The following is a 22,173-nucleotide window of genomic DNA, read 5'->3' as shown; positions in this document are numbered from 1 at the left end:
ATATCTGTTTATTGACACGGCTTTCGTAAATCAATAGCACCTAAAGACATGCCTAGTCTAATTACTTTGTTAAATACATGCAAAAAAGCATGGTATATGCACATGTATCTCTCTTGATCGCGTTCTTCTGACATATTTGGCTGAGGTTTGACCTGTCATACTGCGTCTTCCCAAGTGAACCAAGCTTTTGGCTATTGTAAATAAACGTAGCTTCTCAAACATGAGGTTCACCGAGAAAGCACAGGGAAAGTACTTGATGAAAAGATAATGAGCCTATTATCATTTAAACCTTACAAAACGAGTTTGCTAATCTCAGCATACCTAGCAAGAATACGTTTTTTACTATTATTTTTGTCACACGGTCTTTCCCAATTGATACAGTTCAGTTCTTCATAAACATTTTTTTTTTCTAAATGAATGTAATCTTTCATGTTCTCTTTAACTATATTGTGCAGTAGTTGTAGATTGTTATAATTGGTGCTGGAGGCAGTTTTTTAGCAGCTGAAAATGCATAGGCATAAATGAGTCTGTGGGTGTGTCTATAACAAGATTTTTTGATTACAAATATATACATATTAAAAATATCTAACAGCAAAAATGTACCATTGTTGTACACTAGTTAGTGTGCTTCTGCCTCATTGTAGCTACCAAGTGTTGGGCTCAAATCATGGCTGATCACAGACTGTGTAAAGTTTCTAAATACTCCCTGTGCCTGATTGGGTTCTAACCAGGACCTCTGGTTTCCTTTCATATTGCAAGTAGCTTTAAGGTTAGGTTAACTGGTCACTGTAAATTTCCTCATATGATTGATTGTGTTCAGTGACAGACTGGTGACTCATCTTGCACTCATTAGAGCTTTCCATTACCCTTTACTTGAATATATAATTTCAGATAGTAGATCAAAAACAGCTGAATGGCACACACCAATATCAGCTGTTTTCTAAATTTTGTAATGAATTTTATTTTTTTAATTAAATAACAATTATGTTGCTTTAATATGTGAAGTTAGCATTGTTAAGTTTGCAGCAATTAAAAAGACATATAAATCTACAATAATCTGTACCATAAGAAACTATTTTGCTGTATGCCTAAGTGCACACAGGTACATTTGATTTTGGTTTCCATATGATTACTGAAATAGACATTCTTTCATAAACTTTTACATTTTAAGAAAATGTGACTATTTGTGTGTAATACATTTACTGTACATATAATATTCACACATTTTTATTAAGGTTATTTTTCTTTCCTTAAAAATTCCCTTTCTGTCTTGCAGCGCTATAAATTTATTAAAATATGTTGATATTATACTGTACAATGTTTGTATTTAATTTGTTTTATTCACATGCAAATATAAGTGTTAAGAACAGAGAACAGCTGAGAGGGAAGAGCCATTAATGCTGCAATTAGACAACAGAAGCATTCAGGCCTGGTATTTGAAGTAGAGCAGAAGATATGTTCATACCTGCATAGTAAGGTATGTGTGCAGTCATGTCAAATCCTCTTTGTCTTAAAAAATATCTTGAAGGCATGAAGCATTGAGTCTGTGAAAGTTCCATTATTTATTTATTTTTTTAATAATCTATATATATTCTGTTATAATGCATCTTGTTAGGTTTATAGTGTAGACATTTTCCTATCCTTATACCTGAAGAAAGGCTTGTCATCCTATTTATGAAATGTTAGTTTTGGTAATTAACCTATTAAAAAGGTAGTGTTTGTTTTACTTCTGTGTCTGTTCCTTTTTTGTACTGTTCATTTCTAATGATGTGGCAAAGGAATTTGACAGTTAATTAGCAGCAAGACAAGCCATTTAATAGAAATATACCAATATTTAAATTCTGGGCAGACGATGATGACATTAATAAAATTTCCTATGTGTATTTGCTGCTTTTCAGCACAATTAGCGCTATTTCTATTAGGGCTTTTTTCTACTTTTTGTTTATACACAAAATGCAAGTACATTTCTCTATTGACAGATATCTTAAAAGAGTACACACTACCTAATTGAAGTATTTTTTTTTTCTTAAGTATTTTTAACCTTGAGGTGGCTTGTTGGTAAAGTAGCAAAAACATCTGCACTAAAATGAATTATAAAGGAGTGTGTTTAAGAAGCTGAAGGCTCCTAACTTTAGTACTGCTGTGATCGTGGAAATGATACGCAAAACAGAGGTGTAAAATACAACAATTTTACATAGCATATCTGAAATATAAAAATATTGAAATTTGTTGGAGGTAAAGCCACCAAATAATTTTTTACATTTGAGTAACAGTTTTTTCCTTCAAATAAGACATCCTTATAATATGTTTTAATTATATTCAATTATTTGATCTGACACCTCTGATATACTGTTTCCTTGACTATTACAACAGTAATGGACACAAATGTATCAAAGTGTTCTTACCATGTACATGGAATAAGGTCTGCGACATGTTAGCACATCAAATACACGACAGGCTCTCAGAAAAATTATACTTCTCAGGGTCTAAACTTTTAAACAAAGATAGCTTATTAAGAGACAATTTTATATTTAAAATATTCTCTGAGGCATGTGTGTTGAACTCCGGTCCTGGAGGGCCACAGTAGCTACAGGTTTTCACTCTAACCGCCATTTTCATTAGTGACCAGTTTCTGCTGCTAATTAGCATATTATTATTAATTAATTTTAATTAGCCTGACTCGGGTTTCTTAGTCGTTTCTTTTTCCTTAATTAGCAGCCAAACAATAATGAGACAGAAAAAGAGCTGTCACATGACCAGCTCACCTGTGCCCATCACACACTATCTGAAAATAAAGAAAGGTGATGGTCTCAATAAGGTTGATCTCTCAGGTCACCAAAACATTTTGACAATGTCCTTTTGAAAAAAAAAAAACAGAAAAATCAACACTTTTGGAAATGTCTGCTGTGGCAGATTGAGAGCAGCAACAGGTCACAGAATTAATTAACAGGTTTAATTAACAGCAGGAATCAGCTTTTCATTAAGAGATTGGTTGGAGTTTGGAATTCCAGTTTAGCTGGTCATCTGTTGGCTCATGTCACATCTCATTTCTGTTTGGCTGTCATTTAATGAAGAAAGGAATACATTCAGAGGACTGAATCCTTAAAAACAGGGCTATTAAAATGAAAGGAAAGGAGTTAATTAGCAGTGAAAACTGGTCACTGATTAGGAAAAGGGTGAAAATGAAATCTTACAGCCACTGCGGCCCACCAGGCCCAGAGTTTGACACCCCTGCTCTAAAGTATCACTTTTATTGGTGTTGATAGTCCTATTTAAAACTTTGCACTGATCATCTGCAGTTATAAGTTATTCTTAAGCAAAGTGAAAAATTCCTTAAACTGTGAATGTTACAGATCAATGTTCCTTCTAAATATCGACATTACAATTCTGGCCAAGGTACTTGCCAGTAGCATTTAGAAAATGCATGATTACCAGATTAATTTAAGATAAACAGTTACTACACAATCTGCAATGTGTTTTCAATGTATAATATTCCTAATCTCCTAAATTCCTGCTATCTCATGATGAGTAAGAAGTGTTTGAATAGCTTGGAATGAAAATATACAGCTAATTCAGAGAGTATTCAGAATTCTTCATTTTCTGCACAATTCATCGTGATATAATTTTTTTTTTAATGAATAAATTTGTTTTTGCCCATCAGCCTACACCCAATAACCCATAATATCAGTGTGAAAACATGGTTTGAGAAAGATTTGCAAATTTGTTAAAAGTAAAAAAAAAAACCCTGAAATCTCTCATTCATATTCATAAGTATTCAGACCCTTTGGTGTAGTGCTACAAATTGTTGTTAGGTGAATCCTGTTTCCTTTAATTATTATTGAAATGATTTGAACTTGATTGGAATCCATCTGTGACAAATTGCATTGATTGGATATAGTTTAGAAAGGCACACTCCTGTATATAAGGTCCCACAACTCACGCTGCATGTCAAGACAACTATGAAGTCCAAACAACTCTCTGTAGAACTTCATGATAAAATTGTGGTGTGGAATAGATCAGAGAAAGCATATAAGCCCATTTCTAGAAAATCTGTGACCTCAATAATTGTGCAATGGACAAAAATCACCAGTACTTTTCCTAGAGTTGTCTGTCCAACCAAATTGCGTAATTTGGCAAGTAGAGCCTTGATCAGGGAGGTGACCAAAAATCCAGTGGTCACTGTAAGAGAGAAATTTAGAAGTCCTTTGCTGAAATGGGAGAACCTGTCAAAGCATATGACAGCCCAGTTGGAGTTTCCCAAAAAGCATTTAAAGGACTATGGTCCAATGAGGGAAAAAATGAACTCTTTGTACAACACTGCAAGCACTTTGCATGTCAAAGACCAGGCACCGCTCAAGAGATGTCACATGAATCGATATTACGGTGCCAAATTCATACCAAAATTCTGAAATTTAAATGTTCTGACTTTTTTTTTTAAAGTATCATTAAACGTGAGTAAAAGTAGACAAATTAGTTTGGAAGGCACAATAATGTGGTGAAAAATAACAAGTATGAACTATATATTATAATCACTTGGGGGAACGAGGAGACAGAGGAATGAAATCAACACTTTATGCTAGTGTAGTGGTGAGAAACTGTAAATATAACCATTGGCTTCTTCAGTTTCTAATGTGCCATGTAAGCCCAGCTGCTTTGTCCATTTTGCCTGCACATACTCTCCACCCTGCTCTGCCTCAATCTGCTCACCCAGAGTTAGAGGCAAATCATCTATCACACTATCTTCCGCATCTATAAGCCGATCCAAGGCCAGGGTTCACATCCCATCAGAACTGATGTGCTTTAGGTGGCTTCTTCAGGTATCCCCACCCACTCTGTTATATGAAATAGTATGATGCTCTCATGTCCAGACCCAGAGAAGCTACAATAGAAAAAATGGTACTGTATGTTGATATACAGCACCACATCAACATACGCTGAAAAAAATACCATGGTAACAAACAGATCAAGTATCATAAAATTTCACTAGTTTTGGTATCGAATATAAAAATTCTGGTATTGTGACATCACTACACTGCTTGTCCCTTGCCTATTACTATTCCTATAGTAAAGCATGGTTGTGGCAGGATAATGCTTTGGGGTCATGTTTCAACAGCAGGGGCAGAGAGAAACTAATCACCTGAAACTGGGGTGACAGTTCACCTTTCAACATGACAATGACCTGAAGTATACAGCTAATGCTGGATTGGTATTGGTACAAGTCTTCGACTGGCCTAGCCAAAGCCCAGACTTAAATGTGCTAGAAGATGTTTGGAGGGACCTGGAAATGGAAATTTATTGATGTTTCCAGTCCGATCAAATGGAGCTTGAGAGAATCTGCCAGGAAGAATGAGATAAACTGTCCAAATCCAGATGTGCAAAGCTTGCAGAAACTTACCGAAGAAGACTCAAAAGCTATAATTGTTTCCATAAGGGCTTCTACAAAATACCGAATAAAGAATCTAAATACTTATAATATGAATGAGAAATTTCAGTTTTTGACTTTTAATAAATTTTATAAACCTTTCTGAAAATGATTTCATTTAGTCATTATGGTTTATTGGTTGTAAATTAACAGGCAGAAATATCAAATTTATTCATTTAAAATTAAATCTACAACACAAAGTACGCACACAGTGAAGTGGTCTTAATACTCTCTGAATCCGCTGTGTATCTGTCACCTTAGGTAAATTTGGGTTTGACTCCAATATACCTGCATGTGCTAAAATGTTTTGCTTTAACCCTGAAGCCTTGTTTAGTATGAAAAATACAAACTTTTGTTTGTTAGCTGTCAGACCTGGCACCCAGCAGGAAACTTCCTTCACCAATATTTTTTGTGGTTCCAGTCACGGTACTAGTCTTTCACTTGGACACTCGTTCTGTAGTAAGGAGAATTGTAAAGGACAGAAGAGCAAAAAGTATTAATTTATGTCAGTGATATTGTGCTTTATGTGGATAACACAGTTGCATGATTTCCTAATAAGCTAAATGGAATGGAGCCTACCACAAGATTTCATGCTTTAACATTAGCTTAGGCAAAAGTGGTTTATCGTCTTATATAATACGCTACTGTGGCCGCCGTTTGTCTGTCCTAGACTTTAAATCAGCTGTAGCTCTCAAACCGTTTAAACTATTGACCTGAAATTTGGTACACATATACTGCGTGATGTCTACTATCCGGTTTTTCATGTTGATGATTGACCTCCAAGATTATTCCTCTTTTTATTTTGATTGTAGAATCAACTCTCAGCAGAGGTCAGCAGGGCGGCTGTTCTCAACCGTACCACTTTAGCTGTCACTTCCCCTACCTCTTCATATTTTATCTCATTCTTGAAGCTTGAAGTGCCAGCTTAAGTAAAATATTAATGAAAAAGTGCTAAGTAATTGCAACACAAACACTGACTTAATCAGTTTTAACGCGAAAAAATGCCAACTAAAGAAGTGAAGAAGCGGGCCACTATGGTGGAGCAAAGAAGAGCTGCTCAGGAAGCAACAAGCGCATCAACCTCTGAGCAAACAAATGCTAAACGTACAGAGAAAGAGAATGAAAATTATGAATGCTTAAGTCAAGTGTATTCAGAGTATGCCATTTGTTACTGGTTTCCAAATAATTCCAACTAAGAACGATCATATGCCATTGTGAAACTTAGGGTCGGTTTGTACTTCACTCACAAAACGTGTACGTGCACGCATCATGGCTGCCACGCATTCCCAGTACAGTGGAACCTCGGTTCACGACCATAATTCATTCCAAAACTCTGGTCGTAAACCGATTTGGTCGTGAACGGAAGTAATTTCCCCCATAGGATTGTATGTAAATACAATTAATCCGTTTCAGACCGTACGAACTGTATGTAAATATATTTTATTAAAAGATTAAGCACAAATATAGTTAACTATACCATAGAATGCACAGCGTAATAGTAAACTAAATGTAAAAACATTGAATAACACTGAGAAAACCTTTAACAACAGAGACAACTAACACTGCAAGAGTTTGCGCTGTAGTGCTACGAACCGCTCGCTAAAAACACTTTTTTTAATGAGTTTTAAGCACAGGGAAAAAAATGAACATTTGAAAAATCCGTAATTTAATAAACCACCAAGAAAAGTAACATTGCAACAATGCACGCTACGAACCGATCGCTGTAAACAGAAGTGAGGTGGAGGTTAAAATCCAATAGAAAAAAGTCTTCATTAAATACGAGGTTAAAACAATGCTCACATCTGTCTCTTTAAAGACAAGCCTGGTGCATTCTTTAACTGCCTTCTAAGCTCTATGCATCCAGCCGTCTCTCTCTCGTGTGTGTGTGTGTGTGTGTCTCTCTTTCTCTCGCGCACGCTCGTGTGCGTCTCTGTGTCTCTGTCGTGCACAAGTGTGTTTCTCTCATGCGCATGCATGTGTCTCTCTCTCGCTCGCTTGCTCGCTGCACAGGTAGAGACTGAACACGTGTGGAAATCATCGGCGCACACAAACCGAAAGGGTAAGTGGCTTGTTCGTATACCGAGTGTGTGGTCATGAACAGATGCAAAAGTTTGGAGAACGTTTTGGTTGTAAACTGATTTGTACATGTTCAGAGACATTCGTGAACCGAGGTTCCACTGTATTTTAATGTGACGCATGCGCGAGTTGCAGTACCAGCATAAAGTAGGGGGGTGCAGTGTGATAAAGTCAGAACGTGAGTTTAAAGTCTCTGTTTACTATCTATATGTGACAGAAAGTCGTGCTGCAGATCCTGCTGGATCAATGTGTGTGCTTCGATGTTGGATGAATGGTTCAATGTGGTGAAGCAAAATGCCAACATACAAATGCATTCATGGTGCTTTTATATTCAAGTGTCGCATATTCCCCGAAATAATGGCACGATACATTTTAAAGGTTTCACATACCTACCTCTGTTTTTTGTTTTCTTGTTTGTTTGCACCTTTATTATAACAGCATCAGAATGTACTATAGCATATTTGAGACAGAAAAAAGAAAGAGGGACACAGTGAAAAGGTCTATTTTGTGATTAAAGTGGAAATTTCAGCTTTAATCTCGAAATGTTCACTTTAATCTCATGGTTTATTTTATCATCTTAAAACCGACCCAGTTCATCATTATGTGCTTCTGGGTCTTCCTCCTGAACTGACAGCAGTGGCAAGCAGCAATTGCCACACAGAACACGTAAATTTATGATATTCCAGCTATCTGCATATTTAGAATCCTTAGATTTATACTTGATATCACTTTCATGATGAAATGCTTGGGCGGCACGGTGGTGCAGTGGTAGCGCTGCTGCCTCACAGTTAGGAGACCTGGGTTCGCTTCCCGGGTCCTCCCTGCGTGGAGTTTGCATGTTTTCCCCGTGTCTGCGTGAGTTTCCTCCGGGCGCTCCGATTTCCTCCTACAATCCAAAGACATGCAGGTTAGGTGGATTGGTGATTCTAAATTGGCCGTAGTGTGTGCTTGGTGTGTGGGTGTGTTTGTGTGTGTCCTGCAGTGGGTTGGCACCCTGCCCAATGATTGGTTCCTGCCTTGTGCCCTGTGTTGGCTGGGATTGGCTCCAGCAGACCCCCGTGACCCTGTATTCGGATTCAGCAGGCTGGAAAATGGATGGATGAAATGCTTTAAAGTATGTATATTACATTTTAAGGATAAATTGTTAACTTCATTTAAATAATGAATACTGTTGATAATTACAGATGTGGGGGCGGCAAGGTGGTGGAGTGGTAGTGCTGCTGCCTCGCAGAGAATCGCATCCCTGGTGTTCCCTGTCTGAAGTTTGCATGTTTTTCCGGTGGGTTTCCATAGTGTGCCCCGGTTTCTTTCCAAAGACGTGAAGGTTTGGGGATTTGGTGATGCTAAAGTGACACAAGTGTATGTGTGTGCTTGTATTCACCTTTCAATGAGCTGTTACCCCGTCCAGGGATTGTTTCTGCCTTGTGCCCGAGGCTGGCTGGAATGGGTGCATCCCTGGATTGATGGATGTAATCATTAAACATTCATCCTTTCCAGAGATATTGTGGCAAGATGTCCTCTGAATTTAATGGATGTTTCAGGCACTTCATAACACAGCAAAGCTGAATGTTTTCCCAGCGTGATATCTTGCACTGCCACCTGGTGGAATCTTTCAGAATTGCGTAAAGTACATGTGCAAGTATAAAACCATACTTTTTTTTTTTTTTTACAAAAAACTGCAGTGTTTTTAATTTTCAAACAGAATTATACCAATGATGTGTAATTATAATTTTTGTTGTGTCCTGTATTTTAACACTTCAGAAAGATATATATGGCAATTAACCTACACCTGAATACTTAGCAATGTAAACAAGATCCTGTCATTTCTTCAGATGCTTTATTCTTTGCAGCACTGTCAAAAAAAATCCAGAAATGCAGTGGTAATCCCATGAATCAACATTCACTGATAATAGGGTATCAATGCAGGTGCTACATAAAAATAATCTAATCAATTTGCTTTATAGGCTTTCAGAGATCTGTAAATTGATGTTTGAGAGGGTCTTCTGAAATAAAATTACTGCAAATATGTATCACATGCATTGCTTTCATTATAAGCAAGTCAGACTTTTCACTAAAAATATGCTGACTTTCCTAATGTCTTTCCTAACTGTCTTTTCTAACTGGAAGCAGAACTTTTGTTTTAGTTTCTTAAGATATTAACATGCCTTTAACTTTAGAAACAACTTAAATACTCACATAGGGCTATTTCTGCATCTCTGTTCACTGTTTAAATTAAGTAATCCTCCAAGTATATTATTTTATATAATTATACTGTACAGAGAATTGCTTCTCCTGAAGCTGCTTTTTAGTTTATACAGTATGTTTCCCCTTTGTAAAACAAATTTTACATTATGCTTTAGAACAAAAGTATTAAGTAATAGTGGGCGTCACATAATTAAACACATGGCCTCAGATCATATTCAAACTGTATTTTTCAGAAATAACTAAACATATGGTCTTATCTAGTTTTCAAGATTTATCAGAAATCTGTTTCTATGTGCTGCTTCTAGTAGGGACCATTACTGGAACCTGTGATTCAGTTATTGTGGCCTGTTCTCAGACCATAATGCATTAATTAATTTAGGTACTTCCTGAAATATACTGACTTTTTTATTACATTAGATAATTTTGTATAAGGTTCAAGAAGCACTTGTATGCTGCACAGTAATACATCAGATATTTTTAGATTGAAGATGCAAAAGTGTTGCATTTAGTATTGTATGACCTTAATGACCATGGGATGATTGAATGAGAAACCATGAGCAACTATTACAATCAAGATGTTATTTTTTATTGATTGAAAATGGTGTGGTTTTCTTGTGTAATATAAATGCAGTAAGTATGTGTGTGTTTATATTCAGTATATATATATGTCCTAGAGGTTTTAAATGCACAGTGTCATACAAAATAAAAATGTAATACATTGATGGAGTTTGCATATTCTCCCCGTGTCTGCGTGGGTTTCCTCTGTGCGCTCCGGTTTCCTCCCACAGTCCAAAGACATGCCAGTTAGGTGGTTTGGCGATTCTAAATTGGCTCTAGTGTGTGCTTGGTGTGTGGGTGTGTTTGTGTGTGTCCTGCGGTTGGTTGGCACCCTGCCCAGGATTGGTTCCTGCCTTGTGCCCTGTGTTGGCTGGGATTGGCTCCAGCGGACCCCCATGACCCTGTGTTCGGATTCAGCGGGTTGGAAAATGGATGGATGGAAATATTCAAACTTTTATATGAATGATTCTGGGTGTTACATGTACATTTGTATGTGCTTTTATTTATAGTTTATTACTATACTAAAGGCCACAGTAGGAGCAAACACCAACAGTATAAAGAAATCCTAGCAGTACTCATAACTGTAATTTAAATAAATATAAGAGCCAACAAGATATCAAGCAGCTGCACCACAGTCTTGTTTTCATCCTAGTACTGAATGCAAGATACACAAGTCTTAAACCACTCATCCTGTTGGACAGAAAAAACACTATCCCTCACACCTGTCATTCTGCTCTTCCTATGGTGGTTGCCTGTACCATCACAAGAAGTGCTTTTTTGAGACTGCACCCAAACCCTGCTTTCTGTCCTTCTAGCAGCAAGATACATCACAATAGTGTTGTGGTGAAGGACTTCAGCTGAGCGCTACAAATGAGATCTATGCAACATTTTCATAAGTGCTTCATGCTTTGCAGTTGCACCACAAGTGTAAAAAAAAAAAAAGAGGTAAAAATATTAGGGGTGGACAAGTTTAATTAATTAAATTAATGCCGACAATTATTTTATCATGCGTTGACGCAGTTTTTGTTATTATTATTATTTTGAAAGCCTCAGTCTCGCTAGTGATCGATAGAGATCAGTGATCTTCTAGTTACAGAGCTTTTCAATATGCTTTTGCTAGAAGGAAAGTTAGTTTTGTTGATTTGACCTTGATTCCCTGTACATGCATGAGTAGCGAAGAGTAAACAGCTTCTAAAATGGCATGTGGAGAGATACCAGAGTAAATGCTCAAAGCAAAATAATCCTTGGATAACTTTTTTCGTATTATCGCTGAATTAGACTCTGATTTGTTGGACGACGATTTTGATGCAAGTGATCTGGAGATGTAGATTGAAAATGAAAATAAGGTACCAGCATCAGCTGATCGGTCCCCAACTGATCGTAGTGCTGAACATGTTGATATAGCTGATGCACCTATGGCAACATTCGCCTGGGAGGACAAACACTTACGATAACAGGAGGTACAGACCATATTGCGTCTCACTGTAACTGCTACCCCCACGCACCTGACTCACAAAGACAGCCAGGCGGCCAGCCCACTGTGCATTGCTGCTGGCCATCGAGCAGGAATGTGACTGCAGGCCCTGCACAGCCGCTGCTGCTGCAAACTGCAAACGGGTGCTGACAGCAGGCACAATTTTCAGCAACAAGACATTTTATGTTGATTTACGTGTGAAACCATTGCTTTGTGTGCTTTTCAGAAAACTGCGTTTTTTGGAAAAAGTATTAAACCTCAAAGAGCTGCTACTGAACATAAACTGTTTATGTTACTCCCTGATAAAAAAAATGTTTCTGCTGGTATCTGTTCAGATAAAAAAATTAAACAGATTTCGAAATGTTAACTTGCTGTTGCTCAGAAGGTGCCTGTTATAATGTTGTGATCGTGGCTCTGGACATTGAGGGTAACTTGCTTTTCTATAACAAACTAGATAAAATGTTACATGACCTGGCAGTGGCAAATAGCTTTGGTGTTATACTTGATTTGATTACATTAATTTGAGATTTACAAAAATATGTTAACTGCTGCTATGTAAAGGGAATACTACTGTTAAAAAGCACCTTATTTGTTTAAAGTGTTTGCCAACCAAATACACGCAATACACTACTTTTAAGTTATTGAATTTGAATTATTGAATTTTGCACATAACAATGTGATTGTCTGCGATTAATCACAATTAAAAATTTTAATCACTGCCCAGCACTAAAGAATGTTAAAAACAGTGTAACAAAGCAAGGTGCCAGTGCATGTGGCTTATAATGGTTTAAGCTTCCTTTTGTGACTGCTTTTATGTCTCACTGTTTTGCCAAGGATCAGGAAGAATATAGGTCGGTTAGTAAGATTGCAACAGGTTGAGAATAGCGAGCTGAGTCAAAGAGAAGACGGGTGGAAGGCAGGTTGAAGGCTAACCTTTTTTTTTTATTATTTTGGAAGTGTCCAATGGGAGGTGGCAGGGTAATGTTTATGTTCCGGCATTCTGAAAATTTAAAAGGCAATTGGTACCTTTAGATTCACGTGGAAAAGTAGGACAAGTCAGGGTTTGCGCTTCGTACAATCTTTATACTCTTTTCTCCTTTAAAGCTGCAGCAATATTTTAATGAAGGTTGCCTGAATATTTGTAATTACATCTCATTGTTTTAGGGATTATGTGTAAAATCAGCAATCTCTTAAGATTAAGACTAAATGTGGGACACAGCATGTTTGACAGTGACGAGTGACGGCCATGTGGCTTGTTTCCCCAAGGGTAATACAGCTTGCAGGATCCTCATTATTAAAGATCTGAGTGGCTGGACCAGGCCAAGGAGATACTCATGTAACACCTGGCTGCGGCAGATAGATGGTTGTCTCTGGAGCATGGAACTGGACCACGTGTCTGCCTGGGGGATTGTCAACCAGGATCCTGAGGTGTTTTGTTGAGTGGTGGGTGCGGCAACGTGCTGTACCAGTACATGTTCCCCAACCTGAAAATATATAGTTATGTGTGTTCCATTTATTAACAAATATTTTCAGTCTTAATGATTTTAGTGAGAAAGCTGATATTTTTCTCCACTTTTTAACAATGAGAGAAACTGTAATTTAGTACTTTAAATTTCAGTAAATTGAGAAGCAGATCTTGATAGCTCCATCGATAGGATAAGTGAAGCTTTTTTTGTCAGAGAATTAATGCGTGTCCCTAGGATCTAGGGACATGTTGAATGGCTTTAATTCTACATGCAAGAAAACCACTAAACAAATACTGAATTAGCCAGAAACCTAGCCTTAACCAGGTTACAAATATCATTGCACCAGTGTTGTCTATAAAATGTTGCCAGTTGGCTTAGTGACTTTGTTTACAGCGATCTGATTGTAATCATTCTGTGACAGAACCCAACTTATGAACTCCAGGCAATGTGAAATAAAAAAAGTATCACTATGATATTATTCATCCAAAGACCTAACTTTGTATTAACAATCATTTATATTTGTATATTTTTCTTGATTCATCTTTAAAATGAGGATAAAGAGCACCGGTTAATCTAGTAATGTATTCCTTGACAACAGGCACTCTCTCAACTGTACCACTTAACTTGTAAGCTACAAACATACCAAAAAGGGTCTGCACATTTGATCTATTCTCCATGATCTGAGTATTTCTCTTTTAAAGCTAATTATACCCTATTCTGCATGTGGATTGTTTTAATATTTTGCTGTGCATTCTTTCCTATTGAAGTTACTTGTTAAAAAGACGCATTCATTTTTATGGAGGTTTTATGTTGCTTTGAATAAAAATGCCTGCTAAATAATAAAATACCTAAGGACCATTATAACACAACATTTAGTTATTTCAGTTACTATGTTTGTGAAACACAAATTGAGTCATATTGCCTCAATTTATGTAAAAGGGAGATGGGCCATGACCTAATGTCTTCTGAACTCGTGAACCAAAAATAGCTGCATAGCCTTGGGAAAATTAAATAATGGCTGCATTTAAAGTGTATAGATAATCATGAACAAATTTGCCTGGTTTTTATATGTGCATTACAGGCATCACAAAGAGTGTCTGGTTCTATTTTGTCTGAAACACGTCACTTTATAATCACAGAGAATCATGTTTTTCTGAATGACTATACAGTATTTTTAAGTGTTGATTTAGTATGAAGACTAGAGTTTTCATGTGCATCTTTAAATCAGTAGTGCATGATTCATAACAACTTCATGCTTTGGATAAGCACCAAAAACAAATAAGTGGAAATATTAGTAATAAAATAATATGTAAAGTACAAACATACATCACCCACACATTTTCACTTGCATTTGAATATTTACTTGTTTGTATTATGAATATTTAAACCTTAACTTTTGGTTAATTGACAGCCCTAGAAAGCTCTTGATTCTAGTGAGCCAACAGAATGCTGGCAAGCAACCCCATGTGGAACTTTAACCTCCTTGTCATCAGTGCAAATATATAGTTGCCTGGAAACAATTATGAGGTCAAACCAGTACTGATTCTGAGGTAAGGGTTTAAAGCTGCTTCCTTGTCAGAAGCCCAAACTTGAAGATAGAGGTGGTGCCAACTGCTTGATTGGCAATAGGATCAAGACAGCCCAAAATCTGGAGAGACATACTGTACAGGTTGTGAGAAAGGGAGTGGTTTGTGTGTTAGTTTAGTGTGCAACTGAATAAACCACCACATAAGACCAATATAGACCAGCACCTGAGTACAAAGTCTCAGAGGGGCAACCAAATTGATATTTTACTGTATTGGTTTGTACTTTTCTCTGGTCATGGAATTCATGCCTCCCTTTCTTTCAAAAATGCACCCTGTTTTACTTTCTTATATACATGCCGTAGTATAGAGAAAGTATAGGAATCGTGAAAAAAATTCATCCTCGAGATTTTGATGAATCTTGACGTTTTAGACTTTCCTGAGTAAGAAAATACCATGTATAGAGAAAGTATAGGAATCGTGAAAAAATTTGACCTTCAGATTATACCATTTGTGAAATTATGTCTGTCTGTGTGTAAACATAACTCGAAAATGCATTGACCTAGGTCAGTGTGATTTTTGTACACCTGCATTATATCAAAAATTAGGAACCCTATCAACTTTTGGGCCACTTCTACCAACCGGAAAGTTTCAAGTAAACTATGGTTATAATTACAGATAGATGATTAAAATTTTGTATAGATATTTATAATGGTAAAAAGCAATAAGATATGAAATTTGGGAAAAATTACTCAACCAGAAGTAGTATTTTATTTAAACAACCATTCAAATTTTTTGTATCATGGAAGTATATATGTGTACATGATATTAAAAACTGTATTCAATATAATGCATATTGTTTCAGTAACTATTTTTTTAATTGATACATTATCTGTTTAACAATAATGTGTTGACATTGAACATGCCATGTAACTCTATAACTAAATGCAGTTTTACCTATAGCAATTGATTGCGACAAATATTATATAATACTAACACTTTCTCTATATTTTTAGGTTACTATAACTCTTTTCACTTTGCATGTATTCTAGGTAATGCGTGTGTAAACAGGAAAAAATCCCACCACCGTTTTCGATCTCCCCAAGTGTGAAAATATCATTTTAGTATAAAGTTTGATTATAAACAGAGATACAGTAAATGATTGTGTATCAATGTTATCAATTAGTTATAAAGAGAAACAAAGAGGTATGATATTTGAGAAATATTGCGCAACTGGAAGTGGTGTTGATGACCTTTTCCTCTATCAAAGTATATGAGCACACTCCCAATTTGTATTATTCTATACTCTTTACTGTCATCCTATGAACCTCGTATCCCAGGCTATCCATTGGGTGTGGGTTCTAGTATAATTTTTCCTTTTTGAGGTCAAAACATAATTGTTTGTTTTGTATTCTAGTTTTTTTTGTTTACAGATGTTTGTTTTCAATAATGGGCAGAAGGAAAAACAAACATGGGACAGTTTTTATAGAAAAGAGTGCTTTTGCTTTTCACTAGGGCTGCCACAAAAGATTATTTATTAAACAATCTATTGACTACTTTTTTGATTAATCAGTTAACTGAATATCCAATTTTGTCCTGATAATTCAAACTGGTAAATGAATGTGAGCTATATTTGAATATTTATTGAATAGTGTGATATGTAGAATTTGCAAATATCAGAATATGAAAAAAAAAAACTAAAATAACTCCAACAAGAAGACAATAAAGATAACACTGCCATCAATATCAATAATATTTAAATGAAAAAGTAAAAAAATATTTTGGATTAATAATGACCTTATTAAAATAATTTAGTGTCTGAAACAGGACCAAAAAATTAGGCTTTTGGTTTCTTTTAGACTTCATCTCGGATCTCTTGAAGGGAAGACTGAAGTACAAACCCACTATTCTTTACTTTTGCAAACAAAACACCATTAGTTAATTATAAGTTAAACTTTCCAGTAACTGTTCCTTTTTGCACTTCCACATTTGGCATTTCTTCACACTTTGTTTTCAAGTGGAAATGACTGCACAAGAAGCACTTTTTTATTTCCATTGTTATTGCCATCGTCACATTTATTATTTATGAAAAAAGATGATGAGCACAGTTGAAAATATACACGTACAGCCATTTGTTCATTTTAAATTCTTTATGTTAAACGGTTTGTGCATGGGAAAGGCACTATATAAGTAAAATGCATTGTTGTTTTTTAACTACATGACTTAATCAGTAGGTTACCACGTGAGTGTGCTCCAATACTCCATCAAAAATCCAGGGCAAACGGTTTTATGCAACATGCAAGTGAATTCATTTGGAACATCTACTCAAAATACTGATAACATTGATCTAATTTAAATAGGTGTTGTTTTTTCTATCTTATTCTACATTATGAAAAGCACAGCAGCTGATTTTTAGATTTTGTTTTTTAAACTAAATTTAGTTTTCTTATTTCAGTATTGTTCACAAAACACAGAATCTGGGAAATAACAGTTCACGTAATTAGCCCTGGACTCCAATTAGAAACAGAAGCTGATTGGAATAAAAACTTGCAGCCAATGTGGCTCTCCAGAACCAACATTGCCCACCCATGAGCTAGCCCAAGCATTGAACAGTTTATTTTTACGTAAGCACTCCTGCAAGTAATAGCAGCGACTGTCAGGCGCATTAAGATGATAATTTATCGGTTCTGTCTGAAGAAATAATGTGGCCTCTTACTTTTGTCCAAATGCTAGTCACAAGTATGAGTGTCTCAAAATGACAGCTTCATATCGCTAAAAGAACTATTGCCGAACATAAATAAGAGTAATCGAGTTATTTATGGTATTGTTGGCGTATTCATTGCTATATTTCTGCATGTTCCCATTCACACAGAAGAGAAGTCTCGCATTTGAACTCCGTTCTTTTCGTTATTTTCCCCAAGATCCTTTTCAATTAAAAATGAACAGTGAGAGTTCAAGTCATATCTGTCTAAATTGTTTGAAGCATGGCAAAAACCGAAGTTAATCACAATGTGCATGTGTGCCTTTATTGGATAGTAGTAATTGTCATTGACAATATAACTTTGGGGTGGGATGTAGGTTGGAGACCCTAGACGGTACTCACATTGTTCATTTGGTACCTAAATGCCGTAAAAATTTCACTTTACTAGTTACATATATGGAAGTCTTTACAAATAAATATTTGAGGTAATACTTTTTTATGTATTTGTTTTGCAGGACCAAATTAAATTATAACCCTCCAAAAGAAGATGGCTCTGTATATAAAATTGAACTGCAAGGGATTTCTGTTGCTGTAATGAATGAAATTCTGGATTACATATTCAGTGGAGAGGTATGTCTTATACTGTGTTTATAAAAAAAAAAAAATCACTTCTTTTATTGAACATTAAGCTACAATGGGTGGCACAAAACCTATCTGGGCACTTTTTGAGTGTAGTTTACACATTTTTGGTATGGGTTTTCTATGAATACTCCAATTTCCTGTAGTATCCAGAAAATGTGCTGGTTCATTTACTGTAACTGGCATTTTTAAAGTAACCCCTTGTGAATAGTTATGTGTCATCCAGGCTTAGCTGCTGCCTTTGTTCAGAATTGTGCTGTTTAACATCTTCAGGCTCCTTAACTCAACATTGGAGTAAAGTTATTCAGAAAATGAATGAAAACTGAATGAACAGACTTTGATGAATTGCTATATTTTTTGTTTGTGAGATATGTATTATTTATATAATATATAAATATCCTTTTTAGTTTAGATGTAACAGTTGACTAATGTTACATTTTCATCTTTGTTTTTTATTTTGTTCTTCATAATTTTAAAATACAGATAAAACTGAGTGAAGAAACTATACAGGACATTGTTCAGGCAGCAGATCTACTCCTCCTCACTGATTTAAAGACCCTGTGCTGTGAGTTTCTGGAGGGTTGCATTGTTGCTGAAAACTGCATTGGAATCCGTCATTTTGCCCTGCATTACTGCTTACATCATGTTTATTTCCTGGCAACTGAGTTCCTGGAGACGCACTTTAGAGATGTTAGTCAGACAGAAGAATTCATGGAGCTAAATCCAGAAAGGCTCAAAGAAATAATTGCCTTGGAAAAACTTAATGTGGGCAATGAGAGGAATGTCTTTGAAGCTGTTACTAGGTGGCTTTCTCACGACTTAGAGGCCAGGAAGGTATGATAGTGTTTTGTTTATAGGTTTATACAGTATGTTGGAAGTATGAGAGGTTTTGTTTATCATCCAATACTTCATTAAGTAGAATCATCACAAATGTTATGGCATTTTCTAACCCTCTTAGTCCTGAAGAGGGTCACACACACTAGGGACAATTTAGAATCGCCAATGCACCTAACCTGCATGTCTTTGGACTGTGGGAGGAAACCGGAGCAACCAGAGAAAACTGAAATGGATTTGTTGTCATTATTGTAATGTTAATGAGTATTCTGCAACAGAACACAAAAAAAAGTTAAATACAAATATAGTATGGTCTCAGAATATGTCAGAGTAATGTTTTTATTATATCTGAGCAAACTCTTGTATATATAATTTACTGCAGCCTTAAAGTTAAGAGAATGAAGGAAATTTTAGCACAAAAAAAATCCTTGTGTAAACATATTACCAATAAGAAAAATAATAATGCTTTCAGTGCTGATTCTCATGTGTAGTTTGCATCAACAAGATTTTTATATTTGATTGGAAGCATTTTCTAACATCACTGAATATTTCTGAGCACATTGCTGCTGCTCCAGGAATTTCAGCTTATAAAGGAATGCAAGGTTTAGAGAAATGAAGATTGAAAGTAAATTTGTTTCCTTGTACTGTGCATTGAGGTTTTGTTTCCATTATTTCTATTTTTGTTTCTGTTTGCCATAAATTTTGCATGATAATTATTTTAGTTTATTCAGTGGGTACCATGGCACAATGATAGAGATGCTGCCTCACAGTAAGGAGACTGGGTTTTACGGTCCTGTTGCACCCCACATGGGTTTTCTCCAGGTACTCCAGTTTCCTCCCACAGTCCAAAGACATGTAGGTTACATGGATTGGTGATGCTCAATTGGTCCACATATGTGTTAACCCTGTGAGGGGCTAGCGACCCATCCAAGGAGTTGTTTCTGCCTTGTGCCCTATACTTGCTCCAGTCCCCCATAATTTTTCTCAGGTTTAAGCAAGCTGATTTAAATGGTAGAGAATGGTAGCACTGTATTTAAAACAAATCATATTTCAATGCTGTTAATAAATAACAATATACAGAGATATTTAAATATTATTTCTAACATAGTTATTGTAAAATATACATGTTTATATTAGGATGGTGTTTACAAAATTGTGCTGTTTGACTTATCCTCTGCTATTCATTAAATTAGCTGTTACACACACATTCTAATAGTAACAGTAATACATTTTACTTAAATGTCACCATTGCTATGCATGGAATGCTTCAGAAATATTCAAAAAGATGTAATAGAAATACACACAAGTAAATACCTAATAAATGATAAATACACCAAACACAAAGTTCTGAGATAGACAAAGAAACAATATGCAGGAAAATGGTATAAAATGCTGAAGAGGCAATAAAAATAACATAGTTTGTGATACCCTGTGCCAACATAAGCACCTAAATGGACAAGAAGAACTGAAAGAATAAAAATTTCACACTGGGAACATACTGCAACCAAATGTACAGGAATTATATACTGCTCCAGTGTGTTTAATAAAATCCTTGCATGTTTCTGTTGGCTTTTGTCTTCAGGTACATTAACGCTAGGTCAATTAGCAAATCTATATTTGTGCCATATTAATGAGTGTGAGTGTGCGTGAATGTGCCCTGTGAAAGTCTTTTGTACTGTCTATTGGAGCACCACTGAGCTCCAAACCACAGACACAGCAATACCTAACACAATTCTATATTCAAATAAATTATTTTTATTTGACACTGTGTCTTCCTCACACAATTCACAGCAAAATTGACCATTTACAAATCATCTTTCCTCCTCCAAAAAAGTGTTGCCCACTAGTTCCCGACTTTGGCTTCATTTAAATGAGGCAGTGGGCTACCGTTTAAAGTAAATCCGGGAATTGCTTCCAGTCTCCTGTCCTGGCCATCCATAGCATTTCTGGGTTATGTGGAAACTGGGGCAGTCCTCTTATGGCAGTCCCCAAAGATGCCCACTGGGCTGCATTTCCAGACTCCAAGTCCCATGCAACCCTTTGCATGTCTTAAACTGGTACAGCCTTGAGAAACACTACCACCTGTTGTTTGGGGAACTGAACTGTTCCTGGTGAGCCCATTCCCATGCTCCATCCATTATGGCCTCTTGGCTGGGCAAGAATCCTTCCTTTACCTACAACAGTATATTCTGTGATCAACATGAGGAACAAGTATTCTTTGTCTAAAAAAAATGCATTAACAAAAGCTATATCCTTTGTTGAACATAAAAGGTTCTACAAGTCTAATTTTAGGCACTAAAAATAACATTTTTAAAGTTAATTTATTGAAAAATGTTCTTATATACACAGTCAAGGGTTCACTCTGCATTCTTGATCTGGAATGAATGCAATGTGATGCTAAAAGCCATCAGTTTCCAAACAATTAGGCTGTAATTACATACATAGTGGCATGGTATTGAGTTTTATGTACTTTGTAATTGCTCGATTTTTCATTTTGTCAGACTACATTTATTTCCATTTTGCTGATTTATTTTTAGTGTCCTGTTTTCAGTGACAATGTAAGTCTTAAGCTGGAGAGAGAACAACGTTCGGCTTTGCTGTGTTGTGAATTGTCTGAAACATCCATTAAATTCCCCGGACACTTTGCCAAAATATCTGTGAAAAGGATGGATGTTTAATGATTACATCCATCAATTCAGGAACGTGCCCATTCCAGCCAGCATCAGGCACGAGGCAGAAACAGTCACTGGATGGGGCATTACCTCATCGCAAGGTGAATATAAGCATACACATACAGTACTATCATTTTAGTATCGGCAAATCCCCAAACCTGCATGTCCTTTGAAGGAAACTGAAGCACACTGTGGAAACCCACCAGGAAAACATGCAAACTCCAGGCAGGTAACACCAGGGACTTGACGCTTTGCGAGGCAACACCACTACTGTTCCACCAACATGCCACCCCCACGTGTAATTATTAACAGTAATAAGTATTTAAATGAAGTTAATGATTTATCTGTAAAATGTAGCATACATACAGTACTTTAACACATTTCATCATTAAAGTGATATATCAAGTATAAATCTAAGGATACCAAATGTGCAGATAGTTGGAATATCATAAATTTAATCCGTCCTATGTGGCAGTCGCTGCCTGCTGCTGTGTTGGGTTGCTAGAAGCATGTAGCAATTAACAGCTGGCTCAGTTTTAAGATGACATTTACGACGTTCTACTTTAATAACAAAAATAAACTATGAGATTGAAGTTGAGATTT

The 22,173-nt window shown here is 36.1% G+C and overlaps 1 protein-coding gene across 2 annotated transcripts in view; it reads left to right on the top strand.

The window, feature by feature from the left end:
- The window catches only part of gan (gigaxonin), a 69,034-nt gene that overhangs the window by 1,131 nt on the left and 45,730 nt on the right, over positions 1-22,173 (top strand). The window contains exons 2-4 of one of the 2 annotated variants that reach the window (XM_039763482.1): positions 1,359-1,477; positions 17,941-18,055; positions 18,548-18,898. In XM_039763482.1, coding sequence (XP_039619416.1) covers positions 18,020-18,055; positions 18,548-18,898 — 387 coding nt within the window. In that variant the 5' untranslated portion in view covers positions 1,359-1,477; positions 17,941-18,019. The remainder of the gene's footprint in view (positions 1-1,358; positions 1,478-17,940; positions 18,056-18,547; positions 18,899-22,173) is intronic. The other variant, XM_039763481.1, reaches the window with a different exon arrangement.

Source organism: Polypterus senegalus, chromosome 9 (assembly GCF_016835505.1).
Source record: "Polypterus senegalus isolate Bchr_013 chromosome 9, ASM1683550v1, whole genome shotgun sequence".
NCBI lineage: Eukaryota > Metazoa > Chordata > Cladistia > Polypteriformes > Polypteridae > Polypterus > Polypterus senegalus.
The sequence above is the reverse complement of the archived record's forward strand: the minus strand, read 5'-3'. Positions and strand labels throughout refer to the sequence as shown.